The sequence below is a fragment of the Phycodurus eques genome, chromosome 11, assembly GCF_024500275.1.
Source record: "Phycodurus eques isolate BA_2022a chromosome 11, UOR_Pequ_1.1, whole genome shotgun sequence".
In the NCBI taxonomy this organism is placed as follows: domain Eukaryota; kingdom Metazoa; phylum Chordata; class Actinopteri; order Syngnathiformes; family Syngnathidae; genus Phycodurus; species Phycodurus eques.
Window position 1 is genome coordinate 12,244,665 of NC_084535.1, and position 20,667 is coordinate 12,265,331.

The 20,667-nt window shown below is 40.4% G+C and overlaps 1 protein-coding gene across 1 annotated transcript in view; it reads left to right on the plus strand.

The window, feature by feature from the left end:
- hpse2 (heparanase 2) overlaps positions 1-19,630 on the plus strand; it is a 56,193-nt gene extending 36,563 nt beyond the window's left edge. The window contains exons 6-12 of the mRNA XM_061690833.1: positions 134-181; positions 4,153-4,246; positions 5,146-5,252; positions 5,395-5,509; positions 14,286-14,431; positions 17,157-17,303; positions 19,468-19,630. Coding sequence (XP_061546817.1) covers positions 134-181; positions 4,153-4,246; positions 5,146-5,252; positions 5,395-5,509; positions 14,286-14,431; positions 17,157-17,303; positions 19,468-19,630 — 820 coding nt within the window. The remainder of the gene's footprint in view (positions 1-133; positions 182-4,152; positions 4,247-5,145; positions 5,253-5,394; positions 5,510-14,285; positions 14,432-17,156; positions 17,304-19,467) is intronic.
- The last annotated feature ends 1,037 nt before the right edge of the window (positions 19,631-20,667 follow it).

Here is a 20,667-nt window from a genome sequence, read left to right on the forward strand (position 1 = left end):
ACACTTTTTGAGTTGGGGGGGCTTTATCGCACTTGCACAGAAACTTTTCCACATTGTGAATCAGCATGACATTTTTTAATTGTGTTCTGTTCAGATTGGTTGTGCTTAATATGTTGTTTTTCCTCATTTTCAGATTCATGAAAGATGCTGGTTCAGTTATTGATGCAGTTACGTGGCAACAGTAGGTATTTTACCCCTTTTATCCTATTTTGACCATCATTGAAATTGATAAAGTGCACACACCATTTCCCTAACAATGTTGCTGCAGATCTTTAAAATGTCGTCAGTTGGATTTTCAAAAATTAATGCCTAAATTATTCTTTAAAATGACATATAATAATTGAATCCATTGTTTAAAGGTGTTAAGAATTCCTCAGGCACAATAAACAACAATGTAGAAATAACCACAAATTCGCTGTGAAAACCCTCAATTGTTGAAGTTCACAAAATGGTGCTAATGTGTTGGAAGATATATGGGCCTCTTTAACTATGATGCTTATTTTTGAAGCACTTTCAGTTACAATTAATGGATAATGATTTAGTGGATGTAAAACAAAATAATAAGTCTAAAAGTGTTACATTTTGCTTCCTCAAACTGGAAGATACCCTCCTGAAGTAATCATAAATCAAAAAGCACAGGTCATTTTTGTTTTTTTTGTTTCTTTTCCTTCTACATTTTGTGCAAGATCTTCTAGTAGCCAGACATATCCACACTATTACTGAGAGATTGAAGCACATTGTGAACAACTGTGCGCATTGGGGGACTGGAAAAACAACCTACAGTATGTGTTAAATTAGTAACACCTGTCATTTATCTATTGCACACATTGCAGGAATGCATACAAATCTGTCAAAGTTCCTTCTCTTTGCACACGTGTGTATGCAGCATGACATACCTTGCGTGATTGTACAGTCAATGAGGTTAAGGTCAGGTCTAATTAGAAGAAACGGAAGGAGGAAGGGCTTGTCAGTAGGGTTTAGAAAAACACCACCCACACTGTTAAAATCAAACCATATGTTCCAGCTCATTCTCTCTGTCAATTAGCCAGTTTTATACAAGACCTCCAGATTCCAATCTCACCATCGTGCATGACAGAAGCGCTCATGTCTACTAGAAGAACTAAACTAATAAACTTGGAGACCACTTACTATACTGCAGCTGCCATAACTTATTTTGTAGATTTCAAATGTTGTGCTCTTTTTTTTCCCACGTGAGACTTAACAGTTTTTTATAACTTTACAATTTAACATTTGGAACAATTTGTCCATCTGGCAACTTTTCTGTCTCTATATATTTTGTTTAAATATGAATTATTTCCCAGTATTATAGTATTCCAGTATTTCAAACTCTATTTTCACTCCTTTTCAGACGTATTGGATTTCTTTGATTTGAGTTAAAAAAAAAAAAAAAAAAAGCCTTTTGACCAGTAAAGGGAGTGGTGTTAAGATATATTTTCAGCAGTCAAATAAAAGCATGCATCTCTAAATTGTATGTTTTTATAAAATAAAGGCAATAATTATTTTTTCTTTGTGTTTTGGATTCAAAAAAATGTTGAGGCGCGTCATGTACAGAACATGCAATGTGACAAGTGGCGGCAATCTTTGTGAAACTTTCTTAAAAGAAACAAAACAAAACATGAAACGAGCACTTCAAATGGCTCTGAAATGCACCAATAACAAATAAATTCACAAAATCATTTGATTACTAAAGTACACAACGTATACTGCCCACACTCCTCTTCTCACAAATAATGTTCTATTTTCGCTACTTTAGTTACGTTTTTAGGGCAAGTGATGGCGTTTGAAATGTCACGGTATATTGAAGCATCGCCTTGGGTCCGTATGAGTTTATTTATCTTTTCAGTTTGCAAAGGCAGCAATTTTGGGAGTAAGGTTGTGTCAGTTCATGACTGTGACAAACATCAATTTATTGCAGGAAGTACATTGTGTTATAGCCCTTTAAAAAAATCATTCAGAAAGCAGAACAAACTCCCAATCAATGGCCAATCTCCAGTTCGGCCCTCTGAACTTGTTAAGTGTTGACTGCTACTTTGGAGTCTAGGCTTGTGAAAAATATGAGCAAAAAAATGTGAATGGGACAATTTTGCTTCCTATTTGCTGTATGGAGGCCCCTGAACAGCACCATTCATATTAGCCCTAATTGCAGACAGCAGTGCATTAGTGGTGTCCACATGGGAGTGAGGAGAAGCCACAATTTTTTGCCAAGGAAACATATCTAATGTACTTGTAATATATTTATGAATCACATTAAAAACAACAGCCGCGGACCGAGTGCTGCAGAAGAAGAATAAACAGACGAACCAATCAACCAAATCGAAATAAACAAATTCACCTTTTGTCTGCGTTTGGACGGGGCATAAATTTCTCAATTTTAAATAACATTGGCTTTACCTGTTCTAATTTACCAAATTACATTTGTTGCATATTTTAGTTTAAAAGCTAATCTGGCAAAAACATGCTTTTTTTTTTTACATTTTTTTTTACTTTATATCAAAACAGCCATGAGCAAAAGTTATGTTTTTCTTTTTTCATTTTGAAAATATGTTTTCAACATTTTCACTTCAACTTAGTTTTCAAAATATGTTTTGAATGTTTAACACAGGCGGCACGGTGGCCGACTGGTTAGAGCGTCAGCCTCACAGTTCTGAGTTCAATCCCCGGCGCCGCCTGTGTGGAGTTTGCATGTTCTCCCTGTGCCTGCGTGGGTTTTCTCTGGGCACTCCGGTTTCCTCCCACATCCCAAAAACATGCATTAATTGGAAACTCTAAATTGCCCTTAGGTGTGACTGTGAGTGCGAATGGTTTTTTGTTTCTCTGTGCCCTGCGATTGGCTGGCAACCAGTTCAGGGCAACCAGTTCAGGGTGTCCTACCCGATGATAGCTGGGATAGGCCCGCGACCCTAGTGAGGAGAAGCGGCTCAGAAAATGGATGGATGGATGGATGTTTAACACAAAGAAAACATCACAAATGATGCTATACAGCTGTTTCATATCATTCCACCATGTTGTAAAAACATTTTTAATTTTAATTTTATTTTATTATTTGTCACAATTAGGCTCTTTGCCAACCTTTGTGATTGTTTTGATGTGTATTGTTTGTTTTAGTGATCCAAAACCAATCACGCTAATAAAAAATGTAATAGATCATCATGCTTTTTAATCTTAAAATTAAGGTTAGTATGACAGTCATGTCTTTTACAAATGGAACAAAATACCATCTACAGGACTGACGATTTATCATTAGAAGAACTACATTTTTATAAAGTTTGGAAAACAAAGAAGTCATTTTATATTAAAATCATTAATCTCGAAAAGTTGTGAAATTTAGTTAAGGTAATGGAAAGTCACATTGTCTGTGACGTGAGCTGTGTGGGTGGGATGTTTGCTTCCCAAAAAAGAATGAATAAAACGTTGGCTATTGATATTTAAAGCCAATTATAACACTTAAATTACGAAATGCTCTTTATATTGTGTTGAAATGTTTTTCAGCATTATATGTTAAAGGTTTTCCCAGTTGTTTGATACGGCATAAAAAAAAAACGTTTATGGCACTGTTTGTGTGTGTGTTTCTGCTTGTGTAGTGTAGGGTCTTAAAATCATGTGTACGTATCCACATTATCTTGCTTGCAAACAGACACACGCTTGCATACACACTCACACACACACGCACATACACACACACACATGCACACACACACACACACACACGCACACACACACACACACACACACACACACACACACACACACACACACATACATCGCTCTTGCATTGTTTAGCTGCAATTTGAAACCTCATTCCCTCCAACTGCAAAATCATGTCCCACTCCCACAATTTGGCTTAGAATTGGATTGTTAGTCCCCATTCATTGCAGTCATTGTGAAATAGGGCATCTTTCAACCTCTGAAAGTGATTTTACACATGTTTTGGTTCTCCAAACTGCAGTCCAAAATAGTTGTGGTTTATGCATCAACCGTCGAAATGTCATCAACCTGCCCCACGTCCAATGAAAAAGTTCACTTCTTCAAATTCTCTTCATTAAAACTCTAAAATGCATAAAAACGATGCTTGGAAATTTGATATTTTTTTATTTTTTACTTTTTTTAAATTGAATTGTATGTGTTCCACAGTTATTTCCAGGATGGCAGACTGAAAAAAGTGGAGGATTTCTTAAAAACACGTTTGTTGGATACACTGAGAGAACAGATCACTAAAGTTGCCAAGGTACTGGTATTTCTGGAAAGTTGGTTGCAATGGATTGTATACTAAATTAAGGAATTTCCATAGCGAAATATGAAGAGATTGCTTTTTGTATGTATTTAGGTCTTTATATGCATTCATTAGTTTCATATATGTGTTGGTTAGTCAGACTGTCTTTGGGTGAAATAAACCTTACTAACCACGTTTTTAAAAAATGTTTACCGACTTATTTTTAGTTTAAGGTTATGGTGAGGGTAAAACCTCATCATAAAAAAAGCTTCTGTCAAAGCTTTTGGAACACTAAACTTATTCTACTTGCAAAATCATGTTCATACGTAAATGTTTTTTAGTGAAAACCATATTTCCTCATATAGTGTTTGTCCCTAAATAGACACGGTTCTCCAATAGCCTGCCTTCCTATTCCCATCAGAAAAAAAGGTAGTAACTGTAATTACCTTACAAGTTCATAGACGCTACTGTTCACACATAGCGCTCATGAAAGAGCTCGGGCTATTTGAACGCGTATGCTAGCTAAAACAGCAACACCAAACCATGTAAAGACTTGCTCAGATAAATTAAATGTGGGGTCTTTCAGCATGTAACGTCCCGGTGCAGTATTGGAAAGGATCTTATGTTGTGAGGACACAGCATCTTTAATGGTGATTAGCATTCAAAGTAGACTGACGTGATAGCGCCACAGTTTTGGGTGTATCAGTGTTTGTTTGTTTTTGCGGTGCGCTGTTTGTTTCGCCCATTCTCTCTTGGTCCTTGCCTTTTCACCACATTTCCTCAAGATAATCCTGATTTTAAACTACACTTTCACTTTTCATAAATTGTAATATTATATTGATTGAAGTTATCACAAAAACACATTTGGACAAAATTGATGTATTTACACCTGTTTATGTACTTTTTTGTGGCAGGTGGTGAGCACACACGCACCTGGTAAGAAGGTGTGGCTCGGTGGACTGGGTCCAGCGTGGTCAGGAGGCATCAATAATCTCTCAGACACATTCGCTGCTGCTTTCTTGTTAGTGAAATTCTTAGCATCATATAGCTTCCAGAGAGATGGACTATCAGTATGACACAATCATAAATGAATTACAAATATGATTAAGCAACATTGTAAGCACATTGTTATTATTTAGTAAAGTATGTGTTTTATATGCCAGGTGGGCTAACACGCTGGGAATGGCTGCTGTTCAAGGAATTGACGTTGTCTTGCGTCACTCATTCTTTGATTACGGATACACGCATCTTGTGGACCAGCATTTTAACCCTTTACCAGTAAGTTATATATTTTATTATGCAGAGGTCTTCAATTGCCCAATGCCAGTTCACATCTGGACCCAGACGCGCTCCTATACTGACCCAGAACAACTGAATGTTTTTGACAAATGCTTGTAATTTGACAAACAAAACCTTTGGAGAATTTACTGTTGTCTTGTTTGACCCTGAACAACTTTCGGACAGCTTCTTTTGATTATTACTATAGTATCTGTACCAATTGCACATATTATAATAATATAATATAATAATTATAATATAAAGAGTTAATGAACAAGAAAACAGCAGAGAAAAAGCATTAAACCTTTGTTGTTGTTAATAATAATGGCTCAAATTGTTTATATCAGAAGCCTAACAATGCTCACACTGAAACCTTTTATTTTCAGGCATTTTGAAAAGCACATTATTTTTAATTGGAGCCTTTAACATACTATACATTTAAGTGGTTATTAATCCTTCCACCTTAGTATTTAAAAAGTATTGTTGCAGTACTTTTGACAGCAAAATATTTTGGAAAGAAGTATAGTAAATGCATTGCATTGTGTTTTCTAGACCTCTGTCTGAAACCTCTCCTGAACTGGACCACTTGAACTTTTAATTACAGACCCATATTCTAACGTAATCCAGCAAGATGTTTGTTGATTCACAATTTGGAGCTACAGAATTTAGGATCTTCTCTCTACCAGACCAAGTCCAGTCTGCTCCTGGATTGCACCTCTTGGTTTTTCCCGTGGGAGCTATTAGCTGAGATGAAAGGCATTTAGTGGTGATGAGTGGTTAGACGCGGGGCGAAATGCCATGTAACCTTAGCCCTTTGTCAGTAACTCAGGACAGTGTCACTGTCCCCCCCTCAACCCCTATCGCAACTGTGTGCCTCTCTCTGTGCATCACTTTGGCCCGCTGAGAGAGATGCAACCTGAGATTCAGATACACAAGCATGTAAGGCAAATATCCAACAACATGCTGAAATATGGAGTACTTGTATTTCTGATAATAAAAATTAATCACAGGTAAGTTTTTTTCACCATGTAATTTCTTCTACCTGGTGAGGACAAATGCCGATTCACCCTCTTAATAATGTGTTAACCTGAAATATTTACAATAACTCATTTGGCACAGAACTGTAGGATGATGGCTATAATGTTCATTTATTGCTACTCGCTGTTAATTTCGTAGTTCAAGTTCTTCCTTTTAAGTGGAGAAACACTGTCTTAATCCATTTTGCTGAGTGATAAAAATGAGTTAGAAGAGTTATAAAGTGATAAATTTCCAATGTACTTGACTAGTACTTGACAATGTACTAGGTTCATATTTAGCGAAATAAAAGCAGGCATGTAAAGATTTACTTTGACACGCAATTAAACACAAAAGACATTTGTTGTCTTTGAGCTTTCATAAATTGCCAAAGAATGCACTTAGGCAATACAAAATCCCAGTTCCATAACAACTACTGTCATTCAGTTCATGATCAACACCCATATTCAAAATGTGCCTTTTTATTTAAACTGGATACAACGTTATGAGACTCACTTCAGCTATAAGTCCATAAACAATGAAAATTACCTCATTTTTTATTTCTTCTGCATCTCTATTATTTTTCTTGGACTGCTGGCCTCCCTCTAGGATCGCAATGCTTTTAAAGTTGCTAGATTTGTGAAGGGTGCGCTGGCCTACCTGCTGAGAGAATTCACTGCAGGGCCAACCTGTCCTGTGGACCAGAAATTTATGACTTGGGCCTTTTTTTCCTTTAGGGAAAGTAGATGTCCAATCCCTTCCCACATCACTGAGTGACTCAACCACTTCTAGAGTACCCTTTATATGGAATTATCCCACACTTCTCTTTTTCCTTTCTTTCCAATCCACTCCTTCCTGTCGTCTTCAGCCGCGTCGTCTTAATCTGAGGTACAATTTTAGCTGCCAAAATATCTAGCGTGTGGTGTTAAGTCAACACATAATTTTTTATGGCTATACTTTATTAATTCCCAGAGGGGACCTTCACTTTTACACTCTGTTATTTTTGTTACATGTAATTCACGCAAATGTACTGACACAATCCAATGGTCTTGCAGGCAAAGGTGTGGCAAACCAGACTAGAGTGGTGGTTTGTTGCCAAGGGGCATCTCCATAGTGCTCAGCATGTGGACTGGCATCTCTCCAATACTCACTACCAATTTCCATATATTTACTCCACCGCAGGTGTCAAACTCAAAGCAAGCACTTGCATGTTTTGATACTGGGTATAGGCGTGCAGTATATGTTATCGTTTTACCTTTCTGACTTCAATGATGACCAGACAAGTTAATTGCTCTGACGTAAGCAATCAAAGTTTGTAAACAAGGCAACCTGAGTTGACCTCCTCACAGTCCCACAGCTCACAAACTCTATGTACAGTATTTACTGTATACTCTATATGCTGTGCTTTATAATGTCATGTCTTGAAATTGAAATGATTTAATCGCTGAACTGTAACTGTAAGCAACACATGCAATACAACCTGAGTTGTCTGGGCAGGTCTGTCATTAATAACATTGGTGTCCGTATGTGATCCACGTTTGCCAAAGCAACAACTAATATGAACGAACGCAATCCACTGCATGCTGGTTGTTGAATTTCAAAAACAATTATTTATTTGTTCCAGGCTTAAAAAATCATCATAAAAACCAGTACTAACATGAAGTTAAGTAATATCTTAACCTTCTTAACAGTTGTAAGAGAATAAAGAGAAGTTAACCACTGTATAGTAAAAGAAATAAAACTGCTGGCCTTTGAAGAAGCCTGACAGACATAATACAGAGGGAACAGGAAGGTGTTTGGAGAGTGCTACTGTCACCTGGTGTTGTTTTTATAGAAGAATAATCCATTTGTCACATCTTATTTTCCCATACTTTGCTTTAACACTTAAGGTGCACTATTTTATCGTCTGTGTGCATCCTTTTGACGTGCAGCTGGTATTTGGTTGGTCTTTGGTGTAGTCGTAGTAGTTTTACCACCCTAGGGACATTACATGTTAGGGGTTTATTACCTGTCCATCAGTTAAATGTGAAGCTCATGATGGCGGCTGTCTCTGTCATAAAGTCAAACAGGTGCTTTTGCATTTAACATTATGTCATTGTAATGTAAATTTTCTTTTCGTCCTAACAATCAATTTTATCTTATCAATTTAAATCAAGGGTCCTGAATCAAAAGCTAGAGCCCCAGTTCACGATAATATATTTTCTTAACTGTTTTTTTTACCCTTTACTTTATTCCTTGCACACCCACTCACTCCATGCCAAACGCTGCTTTGTAAAAAACAATTTGATAGGCTGAGTCGTATCTTGTGGCACCAATGCACATGATTGGTCAATGCATTTCCTATGTCCATACATTTAATACAGTAATCACAAAAGCTGCCAGAACTTTGCACACTATAAAGTAAAACGACTGCAATCTCCCCCAGAGGTTAATGGGCCTATATTCCATATAGTAACTTGATTGACTAACATCAAATAAGTGAAGTAGAAGGTCACGTTGAGCATCTTGCGAGACCATGTGTGAATTGTGTGAGATCACATACTACATACATACATACATTACTGTCTATTTTTCACAACATACAGTAAAACAATCCAAGCATCCCTCTCCCCGTGGCCACTGCTATACTGTGTTCTGGTTCCTTCAATGATACAGCAGCAAATTAAGTTAAAGCCTGGTTGGGAAGAAATAAGCCCCTAAATGTTGCCATATGCAGGATTGCATGAGAACTTCCTGAGGAACACATGTTGTTCAGGGGCTCTTGGAAAGGTGTTGAGTCCGCGTTCTCCGTGGAGAGAACTGCATTGACTGAGAAGAATCAGCATAATATTTTGTTTAAAACAAATGAAAAGTGACGTACAACCCCAATTCCAATGAAGTTGGGACGTTGTGTTAAACATAAATAAAAACAGAATACAATGATTTGCAAATCATGTTCAACCTATATTTAAATGAATACACTACAAAGACAAGATATTTAATGTTCAAACTGATCAACTTTATTGTTTTTAGCAAATAATCATTAACTTAGAATTTTATGGCTGCAACACGTTCCAAAAAAGCTGGGACCGGATCATGTTTACCACTGGGTTACGTCACCTTTTCTTTTAACAACATTCAATAAACATTTGGGAACTGAGGACACTAATTGTTGAAGCTTTGTAGGTGCTATTCTTTCCCATTCTTGCTTGATGTACAGCTTCAGCTGTTCAACAGTCCGGGGTCTCCGTTGTCGTATTTTACACTTCATAATGCGGCACAAATTTTCAATGGGAGACAGGTCTGGACTGCAGGCAGGCCAGTTTAGTACCCGCACTCTTTTACTCTGAAGCCACGCTGTTGTAACACGTGCAGAATGTGGTTTGGCATTGCCTTGCTGAAATAAGCAGGGGTGTCCATGAAAAAGACGTTGCAGCATATGTTTCTCCAAAACCTGTATGGACCTTTCAGCATTAATGGTGCCATCACAGATGTGTAAGTTACCTATGTCGTTGGCACTAACACAGCCCCAAACCATCACAGATGCTGGCTTTTGAAGTTTGTGTCCATAATAGTCCGGATGGTTCTTTTCCTCTTTGGCCCGAAGGATACGACCTTCACAATTTCCAAAAACTATTTGAAATGTGGACTCGTCAGACCAAAGAACACTTTTCCACTTTGCATCAATCCATCTTAGATGAGCTCGGGCCCAAAGAAGCCGGCGGCGTTTCTGGGTGTTGTTGATAAATGGCTTTTGCTTTGCATAGTAGAGTTTCAAGTTGCACTTACGGATGTAGCGCCAAACTGTATTTACTGACATTGGTTTTCTGAAGTGTTCCTGAGCTCATGTGATATCCTTTACACATTGATGTCGGTTTTTGATGCAGTGCCGCCTGAGAGATCGAAGGTCACGGGCATTCAATGTTGGTTTTCGGCCTTGCCGCTTACATGCAATGATTTCTCCAGATTCTCTGAACCTTTTGATGACATTATGGACCGTAGATAATGAAATTCCTTGCAATTGTACATTGAGGAACATTGTCCTTAAACTGTTCGACTATTTTCTCAGGCACTTGTTCACAAAGAGGTGAACCTCACCCCATCTTTGCTTGTGAATGACTGAGCAATTCAGGGGAGCTCCTTTTATACCCAATCATGGCACCCACCTGTTCCCAATTAGCCTGTTTACCTGTGGGATGTTCCAAACAGGTGTTTGATGAGCATTCTCAGTCTTTTTTGCCGCCTGTCCCAGCTTTTTTTGAACGTGTTGCAGCCATAAAATTCAAAGTTAATTATTATTTGCTAAAAACAATAAAGTATATCAGTTTGAACATTAAATTGCTTGTCTATGTAGTGTATTCAATTAAATATAGGTTGAACATGATTTGCAAATCATTGTATTCTGTTTGATGTATTCTCCTTGAGCCGTCACCTTATCGTGGTGGAGGGGTTTGTGTGTCTCAATGATCCTCGGAGCTAAGTTGTCTGGGGCTTTATGCCCCTGGCAGGGTCACCCATGGCAAACAGGTCCTAGGTGAGGGACCAGACAAAGCACGGCTCAAAGAACCCTTTTGATGACGACAAAAAATGGATTCAGGTTTCCCTTGCCCGCACGCTGGTCACCGGGGCCCTCCCTGGAGCCAGGCCTGGAAGTGGGGCTCAAAGGCGAGCGCCTGGTGGCTGGGCCTGCACCCATGGGACCCGGCCGGGCACAGCCCGAAAGGGTAACGTGGGTCCCCCTTCCCATGGGCTCACCACCTGTGGGAGGGGCCATAGGGGTCGGGTGCAGTGTGAGCTGGGCGGTGGCCGAAGGCGGGGATCTTGGCGTTCTGATCCTCGGCTATAGAAGCTGGCTCTAGGGACGTGTAATGTCACCTCTCTGGCAGGGAAGGAGCCCAAGCTGGTGTGTGAGGTCGAGAATTTCCGACTAGATATAGTCGGACTACACGCACAGCTTGGGCTCTGGTACCAGTCCTCTCGAGAGGGGTTGGACTCTCTTCCACTCTGGAGTTGACCACGGTGAGAGGCGCCGAGCAGGTGTAGGTATACTTATTGCACCCCGGCTCGGCGCTTGTATGATGGGTTTCACCCCGGTGGACGAGAGGGTAGCCTCCCTCCGCCTTCGGGTGGGGGGGGACGGGTTCTGACTGTTGTTTGTGCCAATGCACCAAACAGCAGTTGAGATTACCCACCCTTTTTGGAGTCCTAGGAGGGGGTGCTGGACAGCGCTCCCGCTGGGGACTCCATCATTCTGCGGGCGGAATTCAATGCTCACGTGGGTAATGACAGTGAGACCTGGGAGGGCGTGAATGGGAGGAACGGCCCCCCCGATCAGAACCCGAGCGGTGTTCTGTTATAGGACTTCTGTGCTCATCACGGATTGTCCATAACGAACACCATGTTCAAGCATAAGGGTGTCCACACGTACACTTGGCACCAGGACACCCTAGGTCGTAGTTCGATGATCGACTTTGTGGTCGTGTCATCGGACTTGCGGCCGCATGTCTTGGACACCCGGGTGAAGAGAGGGGCGGAGCTGTCAACTGATCACCACCTGGTGGTGAGTTGGCTCCGATGGTGGGAGAAGATGCCGGTCTGACGTGGCAGGTCCTAGCGTATTGTGAGGGTCTGCTGGGAACGTCTGGCGGAATCCCCTGTCATAAGGAGTTTAAACTCCCACCTATGACAGAACTTTGCTCATGTTCCGGAGGAGGGGGCATCGAGTCCGAGTGGACCATGTTCCGCTGGCCAAGCGGAATGCAGCTTTGGTGGTCGCTGAAGCAAAAACTCGGCTATGGGAGGAGTTCAGTGAGGCCATGGAGAAAGACTACCCGACGGCTTCGAGGAAATTGTGGTCCACCATCCGGCGTCTCAGGAGGGGGAAGCAGTGCACCATCAACACTGTGTATAGTGGGGATGGGGCGTTGTGAGCCGATGTGTAGAATACTTCGAAGACCTCCTCAATTCCACTGAACCACCTTCCCATGAGGGAGCAGAGTCTGGGTTCTCTGAGGCGGGCTCTCCTATCTCTGGGGTTGCGGTCACTGAGGTGGTTAAAAAGCTCCTCGGGTGGATGAGATTCACCCGGAATTCCTCAAGGCTCTGAGTGTTGTAGGGCTGTCCTGGTTGACACACCTCTGCAACATTGCGTGGACATCGGGGACAATTCCTCTGGATTGGCAGACTGGGGTGGTGGTCCCACTTTTTAAAAAGGTGGACCGGAGGGTGTGTTCCAACTACAGGGGGATCACACTCCTCAGCCTCCCTGGTAAGGTCTATTCAGGGGTGCTGGAGAGGAGGGTCCGTCAAGAAGTTGAATCTCAGATTCAGGAGGAGCAATGTGGTTTTCGACCTGGCCGTGGAACAGTGGACCAGCTCTACACCCTTGACAGGGTCCTCGAGGGTGCATGGGAGTTCACCCAACCAGTCTACATGTGTTTTGTGGACTTGGAGAAGGCGTTTGACCATGTTCCTCGGGGGTCCTGTGGTGGGTGCTTCGAGAGTATGGGGTACTGAATATGGGCTGTTCGTTCCCTGTACGACCGGAGTCCGAGTTTGGTCCGCATATCCGGCAGTAAGTCAGAGTTGTTTCCGGTGAGGGTTGGACTCCGCCAAGGCTACTCTTTGTCACCGATTCTGTTCTTTTATGGACAGAATTTCTAGCCGCAGCCGAGGCGTAGAGGGGGTCCGATTTGATGGCCTCAGTATTGCATCTCTGCTTTTTGCAGATGATGTGGTTCTGTTGGCTTCATCAAGCCGTGACCTCCAACTCTCACTGGAGCAATTCGCAGCTGAGTGTGAAGTGGCTGGGATGAGAATCAGCACCTCGAAATTTGAGACCATGGTCCTCAGTCGGAAAAGGGTGGCGTGCCCTCTCCAGGTCGGGGATGAGATCCTGCCCCAAGTGGAGGAGTTCAAGTATCTTGGGGTCTTGTTCACAAGTGAGGGAAGAATGGAACGGGTGATCGACAGGAGGATCGTTGCAGCATCTGCAGTGATGCAGAATTTGTATCGATCGGTTGTGGTAAAGAAGAAGCTAAGCTGAAAGGCGAAGCTCTCAATTTACCGGTCAAGCTACGTTCCTAACCTCACCTATGGTCACGAGCTATGGGTCGTGACCGAAAGAACAAGATCCCGGATACAAGCGGCTGTTTCCTCCGCAGGGTGTCCGGGCTCTCCCTTCGAGGTAGGGGGAGAAGCTCGGTCATCCGGGAGGATCTCAGAGTAGAGCCAATGCTCCTCCACATCGAGAGGAGCCAGATGAGGTGGTTGGGGCATCTGATTCGGATGCCTCCCGGACGCCTCTCTGGTGAGGTGATCCGGACACGTCCCACTGGGAGGAGAGCCCAGGGACGACCCAAGACACGCTGGAGAGACTACTTCCTTCGGCTTGGCCTGGGAACGCCTCGGGATTTTCCCGGAAGAGCTGGATGAAGTGGCTGGGGAGAGGGAAGTCTGGACGTCCCTGCTAAAGCTACTGCCCCCGCAACCCGACCTCAGATAAGCGGTAGAAAATGGATGGATGGATGGATGTATTCTGTTTTTATTTATGTTTAACACAACGTCTCAACTTCATTGGAATTGGGGTTGTATTACACAGGCCAATTAGCTTTAAGTGTCAAACGACCCACGTTTTATTTTGGGAGACACATACATTTAGGCTTTTGCCAAAAAAAAAAAAACACTTTTACAGACCTCCAGCTATCAAAGTAACAATTATGACGTAATATGGGGGAACAAATCCTAAAAGTATGTATGGTGTGTGATGTATCGCCCTTGACAGGATTACTGGTTCTCCCTGGTCTTCAAGCGTCTGGTCGGGCCTAAGGTCTTAGCCGTGCGGGTTGCTGGACTGCAAAGGAAGCCACAAAAAGGACGAGTCATACGAGACAAGCTGCGCATCTATGCCCACTGCACCAGCTACTCCAAGTACGTGCTTTGACACTCACAATCACAAAAGCAAGCGATGTCAAAGTTACAGTAATTTGGCATTTGAGGCTGACAAAACAGAGCAAGAATCCATTTGGGAATGTTGTGGAGAATTCCAATTGAAAGCTGGCTGCTTCATTACCAGCCCTAGTGTCCTCCTGCTAACACGTGAGGCTCAGCACATCTGCGGGAACAACGAAGTCCACAGCTGGCCTACTCAACTTCCCATAAATGAGCAGACTTCAGACACCCTCACATTCACAATTTAGAGCCTATAAAACTTAACGGGTATCACTTATCAGGTTTGTGGCTTCTGTCTCTCTGCTGTCAAAGAGTTGCTGAAATGTGTGCTACGTCTTTATTCCATCTCGGATTGGCTGTAGGGGTCTGTTTGAGGGGGTGGGACAATAAGGTAGTCTGTGCAGGGAGGAGATGAAGAGTACCACCATGGCCTGTTCAAGGTTATCATTTAACCCAGGCCAAGGGCTGTCAGCACTAGGCTAGATTTACCACCTTTACTCCCGATAGGGCTCACTTACAGGCTGGAAAAATGTTCAAGCCCTACACAGGTAAGATGGTTGAGGTGGTAAACGGGCTGAAGTTGCATAACCAATTTAATGATGAGGTTACATTTCATGTCTTTAGATAGTTGAAATAGTTGCTTACAGCAATTCACCTGGTGTGTGTGAGATAGCCATGGCCAGTATGACCTGGAGTTATATTATACAGCGGCGGTCTCCAACATTTTTTGCGCCACAAAGCCGTTTCACTTAAAGGCATATTTTTACGGACCGGCTTGGAAACAAATGAAAACAGAGGATTATTATACAACTCACCATTACGGCCACTCTAATTTTTCTCAAGGTAATCTTTTATTCCTTCAAAAAACTCCAAAGGCTTGTCTTTTAATACCAGGTGCTTGGGCTCCATGTCCCGAAGAGGTTTTTTTTCCTTCATTGCATCATTTGCAAGCCTGTCGTGACATATTACACAAAGCGTCTTTGGTGCATGTGAGTCATCTAGCAACAAACTAGAACCTTAAAGGCACGTTTGCATTTTTCAATCTGCTAGAAGAATTGAATGTAGCCTCACTTCACCACCCCCACTCCTGACCCCTCATGTCTTTTCCCAAAGAAACGGCCCCGCTCACTAACGTTTTTGTGTACTGCACGCCAAAGCTGCTACCTGATTGTTAGCATGACGTGTTCATGATGGATTATTGCCAACCACGAAATGCTACTGGTTTGATGTTAATTTTTTTTGTTATGTCCAATGGATTAAAAATATAGGAGAGGTCATAAACTTGTCTGACGACCCGGTGAGGATCGTGACGTTGGCGGTGTGTGTCAAGGTCACGACAATATTATTTGTTCAGTCTCTGGGTGGCTCGATATTGGTCCGCAGCCCGGTGGTTGAGAACCCCTGTTGTACAGTACATAGAAAGGTAGTTGTAACAGTCCCTCTTGGATCAAATTCCATTATCTTTATTTTTGGCATGTTGCAGTATTACAAAGGCTGCAAGAAGGCACTGGTTTGACTGCACTGTGTTAGACAGCACACAGCATAAATATGCTCAAGCAGTCAGCGGTTTAAAAGGATTAGATACTTGGCATTCGCTACCCTTTTAGCGGTTAGCATTCTTTTTCACTTTTCCAGCAATTCATCAACATCAAACACTAACAACACATGTTTATGTTCCCCGTATGGAGATCTGAAAATGTCATCTTCTATATGGTCTGAGAGGTCATAATCTCTCCCTCCATCTCCCAATTTCTTTTTTACACAACCAAACACTGTGTTCTCTTACTTGTATTTGCCTTCTTATGGCATAAGGTTGATGAAATACATGGCTCACCCTGTAGCCAATAATAAAAATAAATATAGAAGTAGAAATGCGATTTGGAGGTTACGCAACCATGTTGGAAGAGGGATAGCTTTGAGCCTGAACACCAAAGCCGACATGTGGTACTCACTTAGAACTGTTGTCTTTGTGTTCATATTGCAGGCCCTTATTAGATTTGATCATGTTTGTCTTATCTGTCTGTTCAAGTTATTTATCTTTGGCCACTCTCCCTATCAGATTGTGCCCCCAGTGCATTGAATCAAACACTGTTGTTTGTGTAACCCAAGACATGTTGTCCGTTACATTCACACTCTAGACCGGACCTTTGACTTTCTGTAGCTTTTTTCCTGTCGGGGGATATGCATTTCATCATTTCATTTGTTTTAAAGTCTTCAGATGGTCTTGCTGAAAAAATATGATGCAACGATCAAACAAATGTTTTTTATTATATCTTACAATTTATCAATTGAACTTTTATAGGAGTTCCTCTGTTCATGGTAAGTCGGACCAAATGCTGTCAGCCATGAATTCCGCTCCTCTGCTCTTTCGCCTCCAAGTTGAAATGAGGTTCCTTAACTTCAAATAATAAAGAATAACATAATTGGGGACCGTGGTACTTCACTGCTCATCTTGATCAAGCATGGATCAAGAACTTTCTCTTAAATTGTATTGGAATTCATAATAAACCTATGGAAGACTGCCATCTACTTCTAGTCTTATTTAATTATAAAGAATGTTTTTGTATTCTACAAGGCAAGGTCATGCATAACAACTAAGCCTCTCTTGCAGATTGGAACAAAGATACATGTACTCCTTTAATGTTGTGACTGTAGCAACAGAAGATAAACAAGAGTAACGTTGTCAATTTCTTCACTGCGCCAGTCACAACTATGTAAGAGGCTCCATCACTATCTACATCATCAACCTAGATCGCTCGCGGAAGAAAATCAAGTTGGCGGGCACGCTACGTAACAAGACAGTGCATCAATACCTGTTGCAGCCCCACGGCAACGACGGACTTAAAGCCAAGTTAGTACACACGCATACTCACGTCAACAACATGATCAAAAAAGATGATTGATAAGAATTTATTCAATAAAAATAATTTATTTTGAATGATTAATAACATCAGAATGATCCGATATGTTATTGTATTCTAAACTAATTAAAAAGTGGTTTTATTCTGATGATTCTTGAGGGGTATTTTTTTACAGTAGGGGTGAGGAACCTACAATTGTAATTTATCCAGCCCAGCATTCTAAACCAACCACAATGTTATAAAAACAGCCCCAAAGCATTGAAGCTACAACTGCTTATAATATATAATAATAAACATTTGTTCCATTATTATTATTATTTTATTTTTTTTTGCAGCGTAAATTTAGTATTACCATTAGAGGACTTATGAAATGCTACACAAGATCAAAAAGGTTTAGCATATCAGTAAAGCACTTTCCTTAATATTACCCAACATCTGTTAAGTTGCACTAATGGCACTGCAATTCTTCAAAATTAACGTTTAAAGAAATAAACAGTCATCCTAGATTTAGACATGAGAATATGTTGCGCTGCTTTGCCTGATTTGTATTCTGTCTCTTTTTATTTCCTTTTTACATTGTTTTAATTAGCTGCTTTTTATGTGTGGAATGTATGTTTGTTGCAAGCCATCTCAGATTTATTTTTTATTGCATTAGTCATATGCCTAATTTAAAAGTTAGTGTAAATTGTTCTTTAGTCTCTCCTTACTTTAATGTATGGACTTATGTATAATGTGTGCGTGTGCTTCTGGCTGCTGTGTGTGCTATGTGATACTTATGAGCGAGCCTAATGGAGGCTCAGGCATTATCCATAAACAACGGTGCAGCAATGAAGGATCTTTTAGGTGTCACAATGGTGAGGCCATAAAGAGTACAGCAAGCTAAAGCTTTTTCTCAGGACTTAAAGATTTTCTTTTAGATCACATTTTTAGGAAGAATGCTCTTCTACCAGATATCTATAAATTTGTCTGAGTAGTGGTATTTTCTCTTTTTTTTTTTTTTTTGTAATGGCGGTCACATTCATATGTCACATCAAAGCTTTGGCAAATTTAATATTCCTCCACAGCTGCTCTTTTTTTTCTTTTAAATTGAATTTCACCTTTGTGTGAAAAGAGCAATATGCTGGTGTTACTCCTCAGCACAATTGCTCAACTACATAAAGTATACCAAGTTTTAATTAGTATAGTTGCAATTTGTAAAAACTATAAAAAATCATATATAGTGTGATAAAGAATACAAAAAGCAAAACTCAAATACTGATATTTTGTCTTGACAAAAACTGTTTTGTTTTGTTTTTTACTTTTTCCAGGATCAGCAGAAAATGGTTGTATTTATGATGTAGTATTTTTATTTCAATAATTCCATTTTTATTGATTGTTAACCATTTTCAATACATGTTCCAGGACATATATTTAAAAAATAAATTCCCAAATATGTTTAAATACTTTATTTCCATGAAAAACATTTGCTCAGATTTAAATAAAACAATTGCGTTAGGACTTTAGCAGTTAATAATTATTTTAATTTAATATTTAAATTCAAGATACTGTATGTAAAAAATTATAGCTACTAAGACTTAAACAGGACTTTGGATTTACAAATCGGGCAATATTGTTGTTTAAAATTTCTTGGTGTTTCACCATAATAAACAAAAGAAAAAGTAGCAGAAGTCGAATACTCTGATTCCATTGCTGTTTTCCTTCGATTATTGCTTTAAAAAAAAAAAAAAAAAACATGTTTTAAACAATATATCAAATACAATAACGACAGTGAAATATACCTCCATTGAAAGACATATTGTATAAACAACAAATGTAAATAATAAATAAACACAAATAAATAAGAAAAATGGTAGGGGTCACAAAAATAACTTAAAGTAAAATCTTCACAAATGTTGTTGAGCGCATAAATTTAAGTCTTCATAGCTTTCCTGTTTTTTGACGCAGACCTTCTATTGTTTAGCATTTTACGACCACTGATATTGACTCAATGAATTTCATGAGAGAGGCAGTAGCACCCCTAAGTGTACAAGTCATTTAGCGGATTAATAAAGCAAACATCATGAATCATCTTCTTTTGTCGGACTGTTTTTTTGGAGTACACTGTCAAACAGCAGTTATGTCTTCCTCTTCCTCTTCTTCTTCTGCTTGTCTCAGACATGTGCAGCTGAATGGCGAGAGACTGGTAATGCTGGACAATGAGACATTCCCAGAATTGAAGCCAAAGACTTTACGGGCAGGACGGACGATAGCCATGCCTCCCATGACCATTGGCTTCTACGTCGTCAAAAACATTAATGCATACGCCTGCAGAAGATAACACAGACTAACCCTTTTTTTTTTTTTAAATTCATACTCTAAGCTCTGACCTTTCTTCCATTGTGGGCTCTTCAACCAGTATGCAACGTCTTTCCTCAAGGGCACATCAGAAACCAGGATACTCCAGGGGACCTTTTTGATACTGACAGCTACTTTTCGGGTACTGATTTAATGGGAATGGCTAACAGTTTCATACACATTTCTGAAATAACAAATTTGCTCAAATTATCTGTGATTATACATTACTATTACTCATTAACAACAGTCATTTAAGGCACTAAATATGTTGAGGATTTCTAACAATAATTATCAACAATGGTTTAACAAGGTCAAAAACATAAATATCAATATGCAACACTATTTTTCTATAAATCTCTGCAAGTGTTTACATTTCCAAATGGTCACTTCTACAACATTCCTAAGGAGATCATAAAATCAAGAAATTAATGTCCCATCTCTGGAGAGCTATTTTTAGAGCAGGCCTGTGGGCTGCTCATGTGGTCCTTGGGGACTATCTTGTGCCCACGGGTACCACGTTGGTTACCCCTCAGATACTGGTCTTTATTGATCCTCTGCCCTACTTTACCAAGAGCTGCACTGAGCCCTTTTCACTTTCTTGTCCAGTAAGTTTCCATTCACCAACAGGGGTCCCCAACCACTGGACCGTGGACCATTTCATACAGTAATAACACTGAAAAAAATTAAAAAAATAAAGCCCCAGAATACATTATAGTATTTTCTCATATACTCAAGCAACACCAAATCATGTAAATACTTGATACAGTGTGGAGACTACATTTTGTGAGTGAGTTCCTTGCGCAGTATTAAAGATTTTACATTATGTGTTGAAGGCATCAACTTGGCATTCCAGTAGACACTGACGTGATCACAAAGTTGTGTGAATCTATGCATAACTTCAGAAAAGCTATTGACTTGTAAGCTCAGCCACCTCTGCTTGGGTTCCTGCCCTTTCTCTGCATTTCTCGAGAATACTGCAGTCCTTTTTTAAAAAAAATGTAGTTTTAAATGTATCGATAC